The sequence below is a fragment of the Calidris pugnax genome, unplaced genomic scaffold (genome assembly GCF_001431845.1).
Source record: "Calidris pugnax isolate Ruff unplaced genomic scaffold, ASM143184v1 scaffold31, whole genome shotgun sequence".
NCBI classification, from domain to species: Eukaryota; Metazoa; Chordata; class Aves; order Charadriiformes; family Scolopacidae; genus Calidris; species Calidris pugnax.
The window spans coordinates 6659245-6680210 of record NW_015090786.1 but is presented as its reverse complement, the minus strand read 5'-3'; the positions used below and the strand labels follow the sequence as shown (position 1 = coordinate 6680210).

General features: G+C 38.8%; 1 protein-coding gene across 4 annotated transcripts in view; it reads right to left on the bottom strand.

Annotated features, from left to right (window-relative positions):
- The window catches only part of PLCB1 (phospholipase C beta 1), a 289951-nt gene that overhangs the window by 95070 nt on the left and 173915 nt on the right, over window positions 1-20966 (bottom strand). For all 4 annotated transcript variants that reach the window (XM_014966416.1, XM_014966418.1, XM_014966417.1 and 1 more), the window contains exons 9-12: window positions 13323-13480; window positions 8981-9063; window positions 2227-2311; window positions 1556-1733 (exon numbers count right to left, since the gene is read on the bottom strand). In XM_014966416.1, the coding sequence (XP_014821902.1) occupies window positions 1556-1733; window positions 2227-2311; window positions 8981-9063; window positions 13323-13480 (504 nt within the window). The remainder of the gene's footprint in view (window positions 1-1555; window positions 1734-2226; window positions 2312-8980; window positions 9064-13322; window positions 13481-20966) is intronic.

The window sequence follows — 20966 nt, the reverse complement described above, 5'->3', positions numbered from 1 at the left end:
CCCCCCCCCCCCCCCCCCCTTTGCATCATCATCAACATCTAGATTCACAGTCCAGGTCTTTTCCTATAAAAGCTCCTGGAAGACAAAGCTGTTACCCTCTATGCAGATCAGGCACTCAAAAAAAATCACGTAACAAAAGACATATACTTTGCCACTGGATTCTCACTATGTGCTGATAACAAAACAAAGTTAGGAACCCAGGGTTGATTTAGGTATTGAAAAGGAGTCAGTTGGCATACACACACTTTATTTTTCTGTTGCTTGGGATTTGTCTAAAGCATATTAAGAAAACAGTATTAAATAATTCATGACACTAGGATGAACCTTCCTTTGAAATCCAACCCCTACTCCAAAGCATGCCCTTTTTAAAGTTTCTTAACACAATAGCTGAAAAGTCTTTCATTACTTCTGATAGGATAAACAATACTATCCACAAATACAGCAGGATTTGGTTTTTTTCAGCTCAATTAATCAGAGTTTAGAAAAAATTACAAACAGTGGGAAAAAGTTTTTTAAAGGCAAATTAGATTTTTAATGGCAAACTTAGATTCCAGGAGAGTGTTCAGTTTGCTCTCTAAGTATTTTGCTACTGGGGCATAAATGTCTGTGCTTTTAGCAATCCAAAATTTCCAGTTAATAGAAGGAAGAAATCCTAATGCAGGGAACAGACACGGGGCTGGGAAAATTTTGTTGTTTTTCCTGCTGCTAATCTGCTCCTGTGGTTTAGAGCAAATCCTTACTTCATCTTTTTCTCTGCACTTCTCTTTGTCTTTTCTAGTTAGGTTTTCAGCTTTTCAGGACAAAGACCACCTCTTACTAATTTTTGCATACCAACACTCACAATGGTCTCCTGAAGATCCCATAGGCATTACCAGAATAGATACATTAAATTATAATAACTTTTCTATTTCACTTCTGATTGTAAAAATTCTGCTATTAATAAACAAGTTAAATGTAATACTTTCATTTAAGCCAATGCTTTTCATTGGCTATATTCCCTGTAGTTCTTGATGGTAATAAATATTTGTTTGCAGTATTGTTTTTGCCTATTTCCATCTCTGGAATAGAAGAACATCTTATAGTGCTTTCCATAGAGGTCTGTGGGTTGACCCTTGCCTGCCTGAGGAACAGGTACCTCCTTCACAGTTACCCTAAATCTGCAGACATTGCTGAACCACTGCAGTTCTCTTGTGCAATGGGTTAAGTCTGAAAGGGCACCAAATGGCAGGCACATCTCAGAGGCAATAGAAAAAAGAAAACTTTTATATTTGGCATTGGGCTTGGGCACATAGAAAAGGCACCCAGGGCTGGAGGATTTGGCGGCTCACTCTACCTCCTGTGCATCACTTGAGCTTTAGGTCACTCCATAAGTGATTCCTCAGCCATGAGCCTCCACAGACTCCTGGATCAATGACACTTAGCATTGTTTCCTACTGAGTAAGAGCCACACTGATGTAGCTTTGCCTAGCTAGAGCGATTGTAAGTGGATTGATTTATAGCTGTAATTAAGCATTTTTATTTTAGGGAGAAATATATTTGTAGCTTCAATTCATACCTGCTCCAGGGGAGGAAGGTTCAAACATACTAGACGTATCACTGCACGTGTTGGAAGCTTGCTCCGAGAGCTTCTTTTTTGCACTTCCATCTGCAGACTTATGTGACTTCTTTTTATTCTTAACCAGAATTTTGTACATTAAATCCATAGGGCTTGGAAGAGGAACCCCAGGTTCAAGCTTGCAGAAGAAGGAAGAGAAATTTGTTACAACCACAAAAGAAATGAGCTTTTGGCATTTTCTTAGGGCCCACATGGTGCAAGATAATTCTGTAACCTCTATAAGCCCTGTTCAAATGAAAGGTATTTTGCACAAGAGGTAACCTACACATTAAATGAAACAGGGCTACTGAGGGCACTTAAGAAGAAAAGAAAAATGCTTTATGAAATGTCTACAGTAATAACTGAAATAAGTATTAGTTCAAATATGAAAGCCTACATCATAAAATGGCAGCTATGAGAATCAATTGCATTTAGAAGATTACAATTCACTGTATCAGAACAATCTCTGCATCAGAAATTATATGCTTAAGTCACTAACAGCTCACGTTGTTTAACCCCCTCCTTTAAAGTCTTTTTTGAAAGGCTGTATATGAAGAACGACACAGGACTGAAACACTTAAATAAAAATTCACACAGCTATTTGTGATCTGATAAATACCAAACCATATTACCGGGTATTTTTCCAATGGATCCATAAGCAATGCATCTCCAAATATCAATCTGCAGTACTCTGCCATTTTTGCCTGTTGTTTAGGGCTAAAGGGGAGAAAAGAAATAAATGAATGAGTCGTACTAATGCTACAGATAACAGCAGTAATGGAATACCTAATATCCCTAAACTAGATACAATTTCCTGATCCAATTGCTATGAATTTTTCAGAAAGACCTAGATATATCATGCAATTATTCCGATTCCTCTGACAGAGCTTATCAAAAGGATCATACATGAAGTAAAGGCACCAGTCAATTGAATAATAGTGAAACTGAACTTTTAACATCGAGGTATATTTTCCCACGCGCTTAGAAAATAAAAATTGAGGATGTAAGTTGTTACCTTTAGGGAAATAATCATTACATGAATTTGCCTCTTTCAGACAACCTTTTATTCAAAGTTTAAATATTTTTCTCCTTATGTTACTTTATACATATGCCAGGCATTCTTCTCACCCCTGCCCCAAAAACCCCACCTGGATTTCATTCTCTTTTTGTCACACCTAACCTAAGGCATAAAACCCAACACAGACTCACAGAAAGCAGTCTCCTGTGCAGGTGTCTCTGTTAAACTTCCTAAATCATGGGTACCTACCACCTCACTTGGCGTGTCTACAGTGCATAGCCATACAGAAGAAGGGGTAGAAGGCATTACTTAGTTCTCAAAACCAGCAAAACTGCATCAGTTATAGGCATTTGTAGAAAAGGAGCTAGTTGTACTTCAGATTTCTAAAATGCAGTTAGTTTTACTGCAGATTTTCTGCTAAAACGCAGCCCACTTTCACACCCTATTTGTGTGAGGTGTGTGCTGTGCCTGTGCAGCATGACAGCCCACCCAGCCACAGCCCTGCCCCATGCACGAAGAAGCACTGACCCATCCCCAGACCTCCTGGGGCTGGGCTGGCACCAAGAGCCTGGACTGCTCTCGCCAGCTCATGCAGAAATATTTCCCCTGACATCTTCTCGCTGGCAGAAGTCATAGCATAGATGTAATCCTGCTACTGCTAAGAGGTATTACGTCAATTTGGAGAATTGCTGTAATAAAAGCTGGTATAACTGCATTTTATATGCATGTAATTACATACTGCATGCATGTTATGTGTCTATAACTGGGACCAATGTATCCAAACGACCACCTTAGTGGGGATCTGGATGTAATAACAAGCTGCTGTGTGGAGCCACTCAATGGTCATTGTAGCTTTTTTCAGTCTGTGGTCAGATTCCTTATTAAAAAAAATTAAATTTTATTTGAGATCAGATAGAGAGTCAAATTTTACCACAGTAAATTACTTCAATGGTTTTCAATACAACCTCAGTAAACTCTACTTATAATAAATTTTCCTAAAGTCAGAGACGGGAATTTTAGGACTGAAGATAGGTTATACTGCCCAGAAATCTTACTCGAATCATCTTAAAATGGAGCTCAGTGCTACAGTCACTCTCCTAATTTTAGATGACTGTATTTTTTATATATGTGCCTGTTTAAAATCTGTAATATCTGAGATTAGGTATCTTTAAACGTTTCCATTTTTGATACTCTGTTGCAAAGTCTCAATTAAAGACAGGTTTATATTGCTTAACATAACTTCCTTAACTACTGTTAACTACGATCTGCAGGATATCATGGAGGATACATAAATGGTATAAGCACCTACGTTACCATGGAGCTATTTGTCATGACAAAATAGAGCTGGGTATATAGGAAAAAAGGAGCGCTCATTTCTTTCTTGCAAACTAAGAGTGCAACAATGGTTATGCCTAGTTTGTCATTAGCTACCAACCCAGTACCTGGCACTGCAGCTCTTCTGGGGGTCAGCAAGGCCAAATGAGAGCTGAGATAAAGGCTGCGTGGCATTTGAATCAGAAAATGTAATTTCCCTGAGATCAGCATTCAGGATGTTGCTTGAAGCAGATACGGGGTGAACCAGTCGTTAGCTCACTCATTTTTTCAAACATATTTCAAGGAGGCTTTAAATTATTCCACAAAGCTACGCGAGTGCTGCATGCAGTTTAAATCACTATAGCATTTCATTAATGCTTTCTTTTGCATGCAGCCAATTCTGCAAAAAAAACCTAAGAGCCACTTTTAGCTGAGGATGGAAAATCAAGATGAAGACAAGCAAGGCAGTGGAACTAAGAACCCACAAGGGAGGCGGCGCTGGGAAGAAGAGATGAGGCTACGCCAGCGCGTAGCTAATTCTACCTGCCCTCTACCAAGGGAGAGAGAGGCACCGCTCCAGCAGAGCAAGCAGGCTGGCTAGTTGCTCTAGGTCTGGGAGTCAGTATAGTGAATTTTATTTCAGTCTTCTCCACCAGTCTGTATTTTTTAATAGACCCATGCTCTTAGAACCTAGGAAGCTCAAAGTACATCTCCTTGAATCAAAAGAGCAGAATTATTGAAATCCAGATAATTAGATGTGACATCAGCATTTTTAAATCAGCACGTTAACTCCAAAAAGAACTCGATAGGAAATAGAAAAAAGTATGCAACAGTTATATCCAATAAATTTCAAACTATCACCACAGCTAGAACAATTTTTTTTCTGATCTTCTGTGTTTAATTACATGTTTACCTCAAAGAGAGCACAGAGAGAACTTTCATTTTTGCAAATGAGAAAAATGTAATGTAACTTTATATTGGCTTAGCCTACAAATTCCAATGTTACTGCATTCCAGAGGCAAAAAGAAGGAAAAAGAAAATTATGCAAAAAACTAGCAGCTTTTAATACTATAAAAAAAACCAAACCAACAACTTGCAGTAGTACACAAGGCCAAAGTAGGAAAATCTTGACATAATAGAACTTCTTGTATTTGTGAACTGGACTAGATTCACAGCCATTTTTAAAAGCTCCTATGAGGGAATAAATAATATTTAAGAGTACCACCATGTAACTGAGAGGTATTTCTTTGTGACATCTCTCTCTGATATACATATATATTTTTTGCTTCAAGAGATAGATCATTAGTAATAGTATAGATTATGTATTACTATTATAGTATTTTAAAAGTTGAAATATCAGGGCTTTTATTTTCCCTTCTTTCAAAATTATGATCCAGAGCAACAGATTGAAATACCAACTTTTCTGTGTCAACATATTTCCCCATTTGTGTTATGAAACAAAAAAGCAGGTATTTTCTGGTCCATATCTCCTGTTACTGGAAATTCTCTCAGCATTCATGTATTGTAATGACAACTGACTGCCTCAAAAGACCTGACTTTATCTGCTTTATGATTTTCAATGTGCAGACATGGACGGCCAGCATAAAGAATAATTATATATGCCCCCAAAATGTGCCAGAGCAAGGGAAGATGAAGTGGGAACATGACACCTGGAGATATGGAAATATAAAGAATATTCTTAAATTTTTTCATTTCCATTACTGTATTGCTTGCACTTTGTTTTACTGTGTTTGTATTATGCCTATTATGAAGGTTAATCACAGAGGCTCTTTGGCACTACTGCACAACTACCGCTCCTAACATTATATTATTATCCTTCTGCAGAGAGTCTTCTTCTACATAAGACAAAGACACAGATGCTTCCCAGAGGAGTCTAAAATAATTTAAAGTGTAGGAAGAAAAAGTGATAAAAATCCTGTTAATATTTGAAATAACAATTCCAGCAAGGAACCAGCAATATGAATAACTGTAATTAAATTTAATCTTGGAAGCAATCTTATATGGATACTGCTCAAGGATCACTTAACCTTTTTGCTATGTCATCAGTGCATTTCTAATTATAGAGTGTCTGCTTTCAGATTTGCAGATTGCTTATCTTTTTGCAAGACCAATTTCAAACGTCAAGGTCTTCTTGAGGTCTTTTCAACATTTTCAGGGCACTTTTTTATTTTTTCATAGAACCACATCTTTTCTTAGTACTGTCTTTTTTCAGTGCGTTTGTTTTGACTTAAATATAAAGGATGGCATACATACATAGTGTTTTATAAATTCTAAAAGTTATATGCTTGCTTCTTTTTCTAAGCTTTTTATTGTATAAAAACAGGCAAAAATGAATAGACTACATAGTGGAGTTACAGTAAAGGAAATGAAAATTCTTCACATGTTATAAAGATATTAGAGAGGAGTCCTTCCAGGAAAGACATTGAAAGAAAGCAAAATGAGACGTTTAATACTATGTGCTAATAAGTGATTTGTTCCCTAGGTGGACAAAAAGTTTTAAAAAAATTCTCATGAACATAAACCGTAAGGAAGAAAATTTGCATTTCAAGTCCAGGGGTGATTAACAGTGTTGTACCTACGGTGGTGATGTAAAACTTACTTCCCTCTGATAATCACAGTTTGTTTAAAAGCCATGAATACAGATCACAGGCTAAAACCATATTTCTGCCTAAGCCAATGCCAAAATTTCTACTGACTTGCACAGGACCAGCATTTCACACATGAATACTGACTCTTGCAACTTGAAAATCAGGGGAAGAATTTGGTCACCCAAAAGAAGGAAATGATGTTACAGGATTTGTTTGACAGCAACTCTATAAAAATATTTAGCATGTTTTGTTAATACTTAGGGCAAAGCCCATCTTTATGATCTAGGAGAAAAACAACATTCCAAGCAAATGAAAAGACAAAAGGAGCATTCCATGAAATTAGGTGAAGGTTTCTGTGAGTGGCATGACTAATTGCAGATTTCTCTAGCAACTAGTGAAGAAATTAAGGGATAATTGTAGCAGTCGGTAAAATAACTAGAAATTATTTTCATCCAAAGCAAAATTAGAAATCATACACATTAAGTCTGACGATTTACTGCAGCAGAAAATAATAAATAGCAATAAAGCCTCAGAAACAGAAAATACTTGATAATGTATTTGCAGAGTTGCTTTGCGAAAACTCTATGTATAGCAATGCATGGAAAAGGACATCTAATAAGACATTTAGGGATAATTCATTATTCCATGACCGGAGTTTTCTGGAGAGGAAAGTCCAATGGTTTCTGTGGGGCAAATTGCAAAGATCAGAGTAATGTAGCAGTAACTCTGTTCACTTTTTGACATATTCCTGCAGTATCATATCCTCTTTCATTTTGACAGTGTTTCATCTTATAGTTTTAAAACCATTTTTGTACATAACTAACATCTGACAGGAGTTTATTTCATACATGTTTTTACTTCTTTACTTTCCTAAAATAGAACAGATCACCCTGGAATAGTTGAAGATTTAAGTCTTAATGACTTTAAAGGAAGAAAAATGTAACTCTTCTGGTTAAAATAAATTGGGATGTTGCTTTTTCTCTGCCTTATAGTAACAGAGTGGATGTATGTTTAACAAATACAGAAGAACGAATATAAAATATAACACAATGAAGAAAGATGGTTGAGATCTTTTCTCTAAAGTGCATTTGGAAGCACTGAGAAAAGCACTGTGAGTTAAAATGTACAGCAGTAGGAGAGCGTATGCAAGTCCAAAGTGATACAACTTACACCAAAGAGAAAGGAGTGAGGGGGCCGATTAGAGAAAGAAATTAAACACAGTATTTGTGTGGTCTTTCAGAGGAAGACGAAAATAACTAAGAGGGATTTAACAGGTATCTGTTTGAATCATAATGATGTGGCCTTTAAATATGCGCAAAAACATATTTACCCACAAAAGGCAGTGGAAATTTATACTGTAAGGTATACAGGTAGTGTACGTCAGCTCTCAGATTTAAAGTTTTTCTACCTGCATTATTTTTGATCAGTATTGTCACATCTGTTCTTAAAAACATTGTTACATAGCTTCTTCTACCAGTTCCTTCCCTTGTGACGAGAATGTTCTTCCTAAAACAATGGAAAAGCAGTTAGCCCTCACCCTTTCCCTCTGCAAGAAGCAAAAGTGCCAACATCTTTTCTGATTTGTATTAAATCATTCACAGCTGCCCCAAAGATGACTTTTTATTTCACACTAAAAAAAAAAAAAAAGTTTCTCAGTCCAAACTGGCCCCAGAAGTGTTGAAAATGTTTTCACAGTAGAAAACAAAAGGGGAAAAGGCAACTGAAGCTAAGGCACATGTTATGTGTCAGTGTCACCTCACGCTGAACCATGTGGTCGCTATATTGAAAACCAAAGTCAATGTCAAACTTAAAAAAAGAAATAGAAAAAGAACTAAACCAATAATAATAATAACCATCATCATCAACAAATAGATAACTGGGACAAATTTGAAAGTGTTCTCACTTTTCTTTTCTTACACAGGAAAATGTCCTTTCTTGTAATGAATAGAAAAAGAAAACAGCTTTGGCAAACTGGTATATTTGGCAGAAACTGAACAGTTCCTGGCCTTCCATACCACCTGTTTTGTAATCCTAGTTAGTCTATGGTTCTGGCCTCTACTTCTAACATACAAGAAACAGACCACATTCCGTGCTCAGGATACACTTATAGAGAACAGGGTCATAAACAGGTGAAATATTGCTTCTTTAAAGAAGCACTGCTACATTCCAGCAGGACACACTGAGACTGTAAAGTTAACACAATTTGCCTCACAATTATTCAAACTTCCTGTTTCATACAAAAGGTTCTAATTCAGGAAGGTTTTTAAGAATATGCGCGATTCATTCTGATCATCTTGGTTACTTAAGCTGATACAAGTTTTCTTTGGGTAAGAGCTGTTTGTTGATCATGTCATATAATAAAACTGCCACCAGTACATACATAATCCTGTGTGTAGACCTTATAAAAAATATAACACCATACAGGAAAATATGGTAATTACTTACGAATCCACATGATTTTCAAAGGAAAGGAGGATTGGAAAGGGCGATGTCTTAAATGCACATTCAGCAATAGCTTCTATTACTTCCTAAAGAATCAAAACACAGACAGTTATAAATTTAAGTCTCTAAAGACAGTGTTTTGGTATTTGAAGACAGAAAAGACCCAAAGAGGTCTGAAATCATACCCAAACTGCCTGAAATGAGACCTTCTGTTCTAAACATCCCAGAAAGCCCTGGATGTGTTTTTGCAGCAACCAAATTTTTCAACCTGAACTGTAAACAAATCTCCAAAACATCTCATGAGCCTCAAGCATTTCATTTCTCAAGAAATGACTTATGTCTGCCTAAATCAATAGTTTATATGTAAAAATTGGTCTTTGTGTGGAATTGTTCCATGCCTGAAGCTATGGCTTTCGTGAACTATTTTGCATAATAATAAATATGGTCTGACAAACGCCTATCTTCCAAACACCATCAGCACAAGCAAGTATCCATAAAATCTTTAGTTACTCTGACTCACAAGTTTCAGTTTCCTTTTTTTTTTTTTTTGATGAGAGAAATTGCTTTAAGGCAAAAAAAAAGAAAAGGAAAAAAAGAAAAAAGAAAAAAACATTACTCAGTTAAAACAGCTGGCTGCGTAGTAATCATCAAACAGAGGGCTCAGAAACTGAAACTTGAAACTTCTGTAGAAGTTTCCTTTCAGCTCTGCTGGAAAGTGGCAACTGTAAATCCAGGAGAGGAATCATTCGATAACACTAATTTTATTGGGGTGCACAATATAGTAATGCACTCACTGTTACAAATTATTCAGTGTTTCCCTATTGGAACACAAAACTTTTTCAAAAGAACTTATAAAACACTGAAGACTTACTTATGTGCATTGCTGTCAAACTTTAGAGCTTATAAGAACCTCAAACTCTGGAGGTTTAGTTCTGTCCCAAATCATAAGGAAGACTAAAACCTAAAAGATGTATTTATCTTAAACAAGCCTCCTCAGGTCCTTTTGCTCATTTTCTGTACTTTTAAAGGCTCAGTTGAGAAGTGTAGTAATACGAAAATCACTTCCTAAAATGAAAGGTGAGCTTCTGATACATTCTTCTGATGTTGGGTTGCAGAATCCAGGGCTGGAAGGAAAGCGCAAGCCACCTCAAGATTTGCTGATACAAACTAGGATACAAACAAAATTTACAGTCTTCATTTAAATAGGAAAAAACACAGCTCCCACACAAATTGTTGTAGTATCTTTGTAAGATGAGAAACTAGCTTTCAGCAATCACAGGTGGTGAAGGACAATATTTAATAAACTGCAATCACCACATATGTAAATGCTTCACATATCAGTAACAATTCATGTGCTTACACTAAGACCACTTCTAGTCTTTAAAGAAAGCAGAAAGGCAAAGCATTCATTGGAAGAACAGTAAATGGTGCAGGAGGCTGGGTGAAGGTTGTTAAGAATCTGCAGTTTCACAGCAGTGGTTCTCTCATGGGGGAACACACGATGGAGTGACTCCTGCTGCACGCTTTCTTTCCAACACCAGTAAATCATTAAGTGCTGGTACCATCTTAATGCTGGTCAGAACTGGTGGGATTCTCAAAGCATCCAAGGCAATTTTGCCATTACAAGGGAACAGCAATGCTGAGAATCAGGTTACAAATATTCAGTCCTCCCAGCTTGATGCTCTCCACCCAGATCGTTAGCACTGGCTTGGTCTCCACCACCTGCAGCCTCCCCTTGGTTATGGGGCATCATGCAGGGAGACCACCTGAGGCTGGATGTAAACGGTACTGCCAAAAGCAGTCCTGAGGCCTTTCTTGCTCCTACACACTGCTCAAGCTGTGGAGTAAACCCATAAATTTATTTTCAAGTGCAAAAAGGGATGGAATCTAGCATGCATGGGGAAAATAACCTGAAAGAGTAAAACTGGGATTACCGTGATGAAATCTGAGGATGAGAAGCTCGGGCACTGTTTCAATGGAGAAACAGGTATGCTGGTGATTCAGTCTTGCACTACGTTCAAATGTAAATGCAAATTCTTTATGGTCAGAGAGGAACAACACGGTAAGTTCCATACTTTACTCCAGCTGCAAATTGACTCACCTGAAGCAGGTCTCCAAGGTATATATACAGTACATACACACAGATTCCTGGCTATGGCATGAAAAATACTGTTGTTTCCCTACAAGATCTCACCCTGGCAGCAGCTCACAATCGGCAGCTGAGAAAAATTTTACTGATTTCTATATGTCATCAAGCAAGGTAAAAACCAATCAAACAAAAAACCCACAAAAATCCCAGCACCATAAGGATGGGGAGTATATATTGCTTCTGTCTCTGCACTACAGAAAACCTATCTGAGGCAGTGAAAACTGACAGACTGAACAGAAGCATTGTGCGCTGTGGTCACGCCAAAAGCGTGAGCTGATAAATGATTCAGCATTCAAGACCCAGCAATCACTCTGAATTGATTCACACACTTCTGACACATTATTTCACTACCATTTTGCTCCTCCTGAGCCAAGCAGCACACTTTCAGTGCTGAAAAGAAACCAGCAGTCGATACATTTTTAGTTTTCTGAGTGGAGAAAAAAATATTTGCCCTGAAGTAACAGATGAAATATTCCTGAGTATCAGATGATCAAGGGACTGGAGCATCTCTTTTATGAGGAAAGGCTGAGAGACCTGCGTCTGTTTAGCCTGAAGAAAAGATGATAACAGGGACCTCATCAATGCTTATAAATATCTAAAGGGCGGGTGTCAAGAGGATGGGGTCAGGCTCTTTGAAGTGGTGACAGAACAAGAGACAAACGGCACAAACTGGAACACAGGAAATTCCGTTTCAACATAAGGAAAAACTTCTTTACTTCAAGGGTGGCAGAGCATTGGAATAAGCTGCCCAGAGAGCCTGTGGAGTCTCCTTCTCTGGCAATAGTCAAAACCCACCTGGATGAGTTCCTGGCTAGCATGCTCTAGGTGACCCTGCTTTGGCAGGGGGTTTGGACTAGATGATCCTGAAGGCCCCTTCCAACCCCTCAACCCCTACCATTCTGTGATTCTGTTGCGTAGGTTTAAAATACCCTCCAGTATCTCTCCTGCAAACACAAAACCTAGGGTTGGACACATAAATAACCAGGGATAACCCTCAATCCTGCTAATGATCCTTTTAAGAATCAGATTAACTTTGTTTTAAATTCCTGCTCATGACCAAAGGAGTTGAGAGCTACCTTCTTTAATTCCAGCAATCAAACTCTACACATACAAATGTAGTTGGCCTCATATAAACATAACTGGAAAGTTAATAGCAAACATGCAAGAAGGCTGTGTTTTATGTTTTCCTGTGATTAACTCAATCAGTGAAGTGTTAAGAGAAAAAAAAATGAATAAAAGAAAGGAGTGTTTTGGTGGCAAGTGAAATTTGGTGTTTTGTCTGGATGGCAATATTGTTTGCTTTTTTTTCTGGAGGAAGGCACTAGAAGACAAAATAATCCCAAGAACTCATGCTTCAAGTGTGGGAGACACGCTTCAAAGATGTAGCTAGTAGAGAAGCCACACCTAACACCCGTAACATAACCAAATTCAGTAATGAATATTTTTCCATGACTTCTTGCACACAGGTAAGTCTAGAAAGGTATTTCTAGAACTGGCAAGTTCATGTCTCAGATGAACAAGAATTCTTTTTTCACACTTCAAAAATTATATCCTGATGTATCATTATAAGCTGTGCTCGGTTCAGCACTTTTGTCTCCCACTCCCATTTACCAGGCAGAGAAGAGAAAAAGAGTGTACTGACACATTGCTTGTTGCTGTTCAAACCCTTGTGACCTTCACCGCAGCTCTCCTCCCTGCCACACACTATGTAGCTGTAACAGAAACCAGTCCTTCCTCCCTACCATCCTTGGTCCAGACCCATCCACAGACCCGATTCACACTTGGTAAAACCAGCTGTGGTGGCAATACGTGGTCATTCAGCCCTGGTCGAGGTCTACCCTATTTTTTCCTCTCTATGAGACGTGATGCAGAGACGTGCACAGGGGTATGGACCTGGGCACTAAGCCCAGTGCCCACATGGCATGCACTTTCACACCATATCCCTTTCCTCCAGTTGCCATGGAGCAAAGCAAGAACCAAGACCTCTTCCTATGGAAGGTCCAAATAGGGCAACTCTTCTTTTCCAATGACTCTGCACGCGCTCAGAAATCAACTCTTACAACATCTTTTTGCCCTCGCGTTTCTCTTCCCTTCCACTTTTGCAGTAATATTCTAGCAATGTATTTCTGACGCATTTTACATGAAAGAAACTGCCCTAGCTAAAGCCAACTACCCCAGTGTGCTCTATTGCTGTACCTTGAAGGATATCTCTGTTGTCATAGTGAATCCGTGTGTAATGACTGGCTCTTCTTCAGCCGTGCGTCCCTTCCAGCAGTCCAGCTCCACACAGCGGCAGCCCGACAGAAGCACTTGCCGATACATCTCCACCGATGAGTTCCCGGCCAGCTGTCCAGCTGTGGCAGCGCAAGGACATGAAAAAAGGGAAGTCATTTGGGGCCTTGGGAATAAATACAAATAATCCCATAATAATTAGAGTTAACAGCATCTTTTACCCTAGGCTGAGAGGAGTAACACTCGAATGCACACAAAAAGCCCAAGAACGTAATGGAAATGACTTAGGCAGAGTCAGTGTCTGCCCTCAGTTAAAATGCTGTGAGTACGGAAAAACAACTGAACTGACGCCAATTCAAAAATTTCCAATAGACCACATCAAATATATTAAAAAACATTAAAAATAAACTAAAATAATTTTAAAAGACTTTGTATATCCTTTGACAGGCAATGTGAAATTCAGAGGCAACTCAGGACAGCAAGATCACATTTTCTCATGACATGCAATGCAGTTTAATACAAGATAAACCAAACCTCCTGCACAGTCACTAATGGTACCATTACTAGGTCTCAAATTAATATTTAATACACTAATCACCGCACTGAGTTGGCCAGTTAAATTTCCTGATGTGATACTGCATTACATAGGGAGAAATTTAAGTAAACTACCAGTTTCCAACAGTGACATAATATAAATCTAAAATTAAACAAGGAAAACTCAGCTTTTTCCAAACTCAGGAAGCATTAGAGACTCACAAACTGCACCCCCCTCTCCCCCCTTCCATCCCCCAACCAACAAAGAAGTCCAGTTGTATTGAGGGAAGGATATCCAGTCAGTGTGTCTTCATCTGCTGCAACAGCTTTGATTCCAATCTTATGGATACAAATTTCTTGCAGCAGAGAGGTAAAGATAATGGACGAATGGGTTAGTGCTTGTTTTAGATATGAAGAAAACGGATGCAGCTTCCTGCTTTCTAGCAGGCTTCCTGAGAAGACCTTCCTGGATTTCTTGAAGGGAATTCACTTGCTTTTTAAGGAGGCAGTGAGTTCATTTATGTTAAAGATTCTTCACTGATGGGGTCATATAAATACTTCCTATCCAGACTGGCATATAATATAATGCAGATTAATAATTTTATTGTCTCTCTGGTTCTGTGTTTAGGTTTTATGCTGGGAACTGCATGTTTTGGTTTGCTTCACTAAATAGCATTGTCTGCTTTCTCTTGTGTTTTTACCTTCCACTTTGAACTGTAATAGAAAAACCCTTTAATTTGAAAATTCCTGTTTAGCATTTGTGTCTGATACATGAGCTGAAGCAATCATAAATACTCCACAAGCTACTAACATTATTCCTGTTGAAATCTGTAAGACTTCTGAGCTCCTGCTGGAACCAATGGGAAATAAATGTTAATAACAGAAGAATTTGGCCAGTTCTGGAAGGTTCTGAAAATGCAAATGTTGTCAGCAAAGTGCTAACATGTCTCTTTTTTTTTTTAACTTCACTTTTTCCTGTGTTTCCCTTTGATCATGGCAGGTTATCTTCACTCACACAAAAGCCTTTTTGGTGCAATGCCAATGTCTGGGGTAAAGAGTGGCTCTTTTTCTTTGCAGGATGCAAACACGCATGAACATGGATCAGGGTACAACAGCACACAATCTGTGTACACATCCCTAAGCATCTGTTTCCAAAAGCTTGGCTCTCATTATATGGATCTGCTGAACTCTGCTGCCTAAAAAACTACATTCGCTTACAAAACTGTTTTCATGTTGTCTTTCTTTTCCCACAAACCATATTGAATTTTGATTAACAAACTATTTTATGATTAACAAACTCTACTTTATGTCCTGAGAGACTACTGGCCATTATTATTGCTAAGTGTTTTGGACTACAATATCCTTAACCTTCAAAAGTGCTTAAGTAAATCATGACATGCATCGCTTGCCATATGACACTTCTCCACGCTACCTTATTAATAAGGCTTAGACGTTTTGGAAGGATTCCTGCTAAGGATAAGAGGATATTCAACCTCCAAAATATTCAATCTTCAGAAAGACTCCCAGTCAGAGTGCAAAATGCCAGCAAATGTTTTAATAGTCTCAATAACTTATTTTTCCGAAATACAGAATATTAGGAATGTTCCCTCAAATGTTTTTTGCATATATTATTTATAAATTTCTTTTGTGTGAGGCTATTTGCGTCTATTCCAAACTATGCCTTTAATAGATGCATTCTAAATGTGCTAAAGGGAATACTTCCAGTATTATGTTTTTAATATCTTGAGAACAGATCGATTTTTTAATACTGGAAATTGAAAGCATTCTAGATTTCCTTCTATAATACCTACAGCATCTAAAGTAATACCATAGTATTTGTATACCATCACCCTATGTTGGATAAGGAGAAAGAAATTTTGACAAAAACTCACTTAAAAAAAAAAAAGAATAAAAATTAATCAGCCAAATCATACCTGACTATATAGCCTGTGCTAAATGGTACAAGCTGAGGATATGACCTGTTTCCCCATACAGATTAGTTCCACACTTCCAAAACTTTTAAGCTACTCATTTCTCTGCAAATGCATCCCTGTTGAGTTCATTAATCACTGTTTCTCCAAGTGCAAGTTATGTGCAATACACAGACTTAAAATTTGGTTAGGATTCTAGGACGTATCCTCCTAAAACTGCGGGATATTTGGATCCAGGCATTTTCAGTCACCTGACCACTATTCTGAAAACAGAGGCTGCTTCTGCTCCCTCGCCCATGCACGGCACCACCTTCTCCCGGCACGGAGAAATGCCTGAATAGTCTCTCTGCCATGCACAAACCGAGTTGCTAAACCTCCTCTCTTCAGGCAAGTCCTGGATAAGCAATCAGGGCTCTGGACCATAGGCTGTGGTTTGCAGTGTACAAACTCAGACCTTCATGCTGCTGGAAGTCTGGCTCTTGACTCCAGCAGCAACAGAAGGTGCTGGCGGCTAAGATTTTTTAGACACAGTACATTTATCTGATTTTATTTTCCTTTTGAGCTATTTCGCCATGCACAGGGCAAGTGAATTAGACCCTACATTGTGACATACTCTGCTACTGCTTGTACATAAGTCAAAATAAGGCTCCCACCCTATGGCTTTTATTTGTAACACCTTACATTGGACCCAAGCAGGACGTGCAGTCAGGCTTGCTCCAGCCAGGAGCAGGAATACACTTGCTGTCAGTATTGACTCGGGCCCACCCAGGCAGGAGATGCACCACCGGGGTATGCCAGGAGGGCTGGGGCTGGCCAGCCTCTGAGATTGCATTTCAGCTCAGCTGCTGGCAGTGCCAGGCAGCTCCCACGCTGCAGCCAGGCTACCTGACCGACACCATCTGGCACGGGTGCATGGGGCAACCCTCCTCCTCGCTGTGGGACCCACTTGAGAAAGCCACAGTGCATGACCAGCTGAGTCTCTCCAACTGCAATGAGAGAGTGTGACCCACCAGGACCTACTTACAGAGTCCTTCCTCTACTGCCAGCTCTCTGTATCTTTGTCTTAGAGATTTCAGCTATTTGAAGACCTTCAAATGCTGCTACTGAAGTCAGAAAGGTTACCCAATCCTCGATACAGTTTTATCCTCCTTAAAAAAGGGGGTTTAGAAAATAACATATTTGTTATTTCCACGTGCTTCAAATAACATATCTCTTATTTCAATACGCTTCAACTGGTTGGCCTAAAGAGGCAAATAAGAGAAGGCACAGAGGACCTTGAAAACTCACTAAGCAGTAGTGAATGAGATATTGCTGAAAGGAAACAAAACACTTCCACGATCTTGACTTTTCTTGTCCTTGTTGAGAACCCACTATCTCAGATCTGAGCAATCAATACTTTTTTAACTCTATGTTCACCTCTGCTGTTACTGGAGGTAAGCTTCCTCTAGACATTTTGGTGTCAGTTGCTGATCTGTATTAGAATAATTAATTTTGCCTTAAGGATACAATCTATACGATTTTTTTTTTCCTCCCTTTTACTTGGTTTCCATTCACAGTTAAAAGCAGAAATTCCCTCACTTCGAGTATGACTTCAGAAAGAGGGTATTGGCACAGGTGAGGCCAGTAAGGGACGGAAGGTACCCCTTAGGACCACAAAAAGATAGACTGAGGTTTAACAGTGCTAGTATGAACACTCAGCTGTCAAGATTAGAGCAGTCACGTAAAGACATGGCAGAACAGGAGATTTTTACTCAGAGTCTGCTTAATTGAGTAGTCATCTTCTCACAAAAGCCAAACTGGCTCAGAGGAAGATGCAAGAAAGTCAGGCAGATGGGATTCACCATCTTATTTATTAAAGCTATCTTTTATATATACTTTTTTTTTTTTTTTTAAAGCAGGGCACTGAACTCGTATCTCAGAAAGTTCCACCTAAGAACTTCCACACAGAACATCTTTCCACTTTGAGAAGCAAAACCAGCTTTCCCTCCACTGTTGGGTTTTTTTTTTTTGGTGTTTCTTTAGAGGGTTTTTTTTGTGTTTTTGCTTTTTAATGGCTATAGTCAATTCCCCAATGTAACTGTTGAAGCAGATTTCACAATTGCACTGAACACATCTGGGCCACATCGCCCAGATAGTGGTCCGTGGCTTCCTTCCTGTGAGGTGAAGTCATTATGCTCAAATTTACTTCATCTCTGAGAACTCAGCCATTTTCCTCACAAGGAAACCTACACAAGGTTTTATAATGTTCTGAAGGGATATAATGAAAAATATCAACAGCCGTAAGGTAAAAAAAAACCAATCCCACAAACTGCTGATGGACTGAAAAGCTGCACAATAACCACTACTCCTCCTTCTTACCCATTAGACCTCATGCTAAGATAAACTGTCACCCCAGTGCCAGGAAGAAACTCATTTATCTGCCTTAAGATTGTTGGACAGGATTAGCTGGGTCTGCTGGCAGGACAACAGCTACGGCTCCTCCTCAGTCCAGTTCCTCTCTGCTGCATGAGCTATCTGAGCTCTCTTGCCCTCTAGTCCATCAGGAAGGACACGGTCTGGCTGGAAGAGAGCAGAGCCTTGGGTCATGCCAGCCAACCACCTAAGCTCAGCACAGCTCTAGGGGCACCAAGCAGCGAGGCAAAACCTGCTCTTGGTGGTACAACAAACTCATGCTCAGAGCAGGCATTAATCAGCTTTCCTTCCCTTCTATATGGTGCCGTCATCTTGGAAACTGTGAAGACACTGTTTGGGAGGCTTTGAAGGTGACGTAAGTTTCAAAGAAATGCTGAATGCAAATAATAAGCACCAACGGTTAGGACTGAGGAACCACTAAGAACAGAAAAGCTGGAGGACAGTAGAGGAGAGACCACAGCAGCAATAAAGAAGAATAGACTGTGTCCCTCATGAGATATTTTTCTAGAAACAACTGAAAGTACTGGACTGTAAGAAGGGAAGCAGATACTGAGGGTGAATGGAATAGTCCCAAGTTGGCTACACAGGCTACGCTTAGAGCTCTGCAACCTCCTGATGTTATTATTTTTCCTTATAGCCAAAGGCAAAACGTGTTAAAGGCTTGTGACTTTCATATTTTGCATTTCACATATACAACAGCAAGTTGCATAGCCAGCAATGCTGATAGTGATATGTGATCATTTGTCTTTGGCATTGGGTGCTGCTGAGAGAAGTGCTGCAAAGTCACTCCCCACTGTGACAACAGCAGTAACCTGAGGTGAGACTGGTGAGAAACCAGAAAAAAGCAGGGTCGAACATTTAGGGTTCAAAGGAGTAAATACATAAATATGATACCAGTGAGAAAAAAGATGAGAGACAGTATAAAAAGGCTTCTAAAATATGACATTTCTTTAAGCTAGCCTAGGTCCGCTATAAATCACTTCTTTCTTCATGGATTTTTACCTTTGTACTTTAAAATTACATTTCCCTCATAAAAAGAAAGCAGTTACACTTCTAAATAAATAATCAGGACTTGATGTACTGCCAAGGGCTTCTACTAAAGGCTAGGAAAATGATCAGTGTAATTAAAAATAAATTCAGAGTGTGCACATGTTTCTTTTTACGTTATAATGGTTTTTTGTGCATTTTTGTGCAACCCTTTTTCTGGGTTAAAAAAACTAACAAAGGGAGAGATAATTGGTAGGACATTAAGCACAGTAATCATAAAGTATTGGTAGACTGAACTGTTTTCTTATTGTTCTAATAATATTACATGACTAGCTGCTATTTCACAGCTCCAGTGAGGGCAGAGGTACTACTGAACTTCCCTTCCAAAGTCATAAGCACTTCAGCAGACCCTTTGAAATCTTCTTGGGAAAAATAATAGTCTGTCACCATTAATTTTATTAATTTTACTAAGTACTCATTGCAAGAAAGCAAATGGCAATGTGATTTCTGTATCTGGTCTAACCTCAAAGCAAAACCTAAGCCTGTCAGTTTTTGTAATATGCAGATAAAAATCAAATCATTAATCCCATTGTCGGCCAGCTGCCACACATTTACTGAATGTAATGAGCCCACTAAAAGGGAAGGGCATGTGTTTTGTGCCTGTAAATGTGGAAATATACACTCTTAAATGGAGTTTGAAAGAGACTCAAACTTACTTTGCACTATCCCCTGAGTTTACTCTGACCTATTCCCCGCAATTTACTAAGCCAGGAATATTGTATTGAATAAACACCGATGATCAGATGTAGCTTCTGAAATGATTTAGAAATGCAGGCAAAGAAACCTGTATATGCAATCTGAGATGGTTTGTAGACTTTCACATACAAGTCAGTGAATTTGCAAAGTTTCAAGGTAAACTTTCTCTCTCTTAAAATAATTAAGATAGGTCACTTAGGGTACAGTTAAAAAATTTAGAATACATTGGACTAATCATGAATTTCCATCCTTAATTCTTTGGTTTTTTGCTTCTGTGCTTCTAGAACTTCAGAATATGTCTATGTCCTGATCCACCCCAATAAAAATCTGTGGTATGTTGTGGTACCAGCTATAAATTCATGTTGGAGGAAGGGAGAGCAGTATTTTGACACTTCAGACCTACTTTAAACTGCACCGTCTGTCCTCCCTGTGGGTTTATGCTTCTAACATTTGTACAACAGCTTTACTGTTTTCTTCCAGAAAATCTGTATAAAGCTGCAGCATTTGGCTTAAGTGGGTCCTAATCCTCACTGACAGAACAAAGTCCATACTGGCAGTAAGGGGTCTGCAAAATATCATAATTAAAAATTGCTTTTGCTTTGGACGTGTCTGCACTCTTCCAAAGAGCATAAATTTCTGCATATTGGAATCATAACTTAGAAGTGGCCACAATGATTTTCATTTCTTTCAATTCAGAGAAACAAAATAGCTGTCAAGCCAAATACTTGTATGACAAAGTTTAGCACAAAACACATTTTACAGCCAAGATATAAACCTCTGAAAAATGGTGTCTGATGGAAACAATGACAGTTCATTCACTTTAGGAAAGCACTAAAAGGTGCTGTAGAAAGTGCTATAACAAACACAAAACAGATGAATAACTACCACACAGTCTGTTTAAACTGGGCATCTCCACTGCATGGTTTTATTTATGTTTTAGCATACTGGCATTCTGAAGAACTTGGTCAGTTAAGGTAAGCCTCTTCGT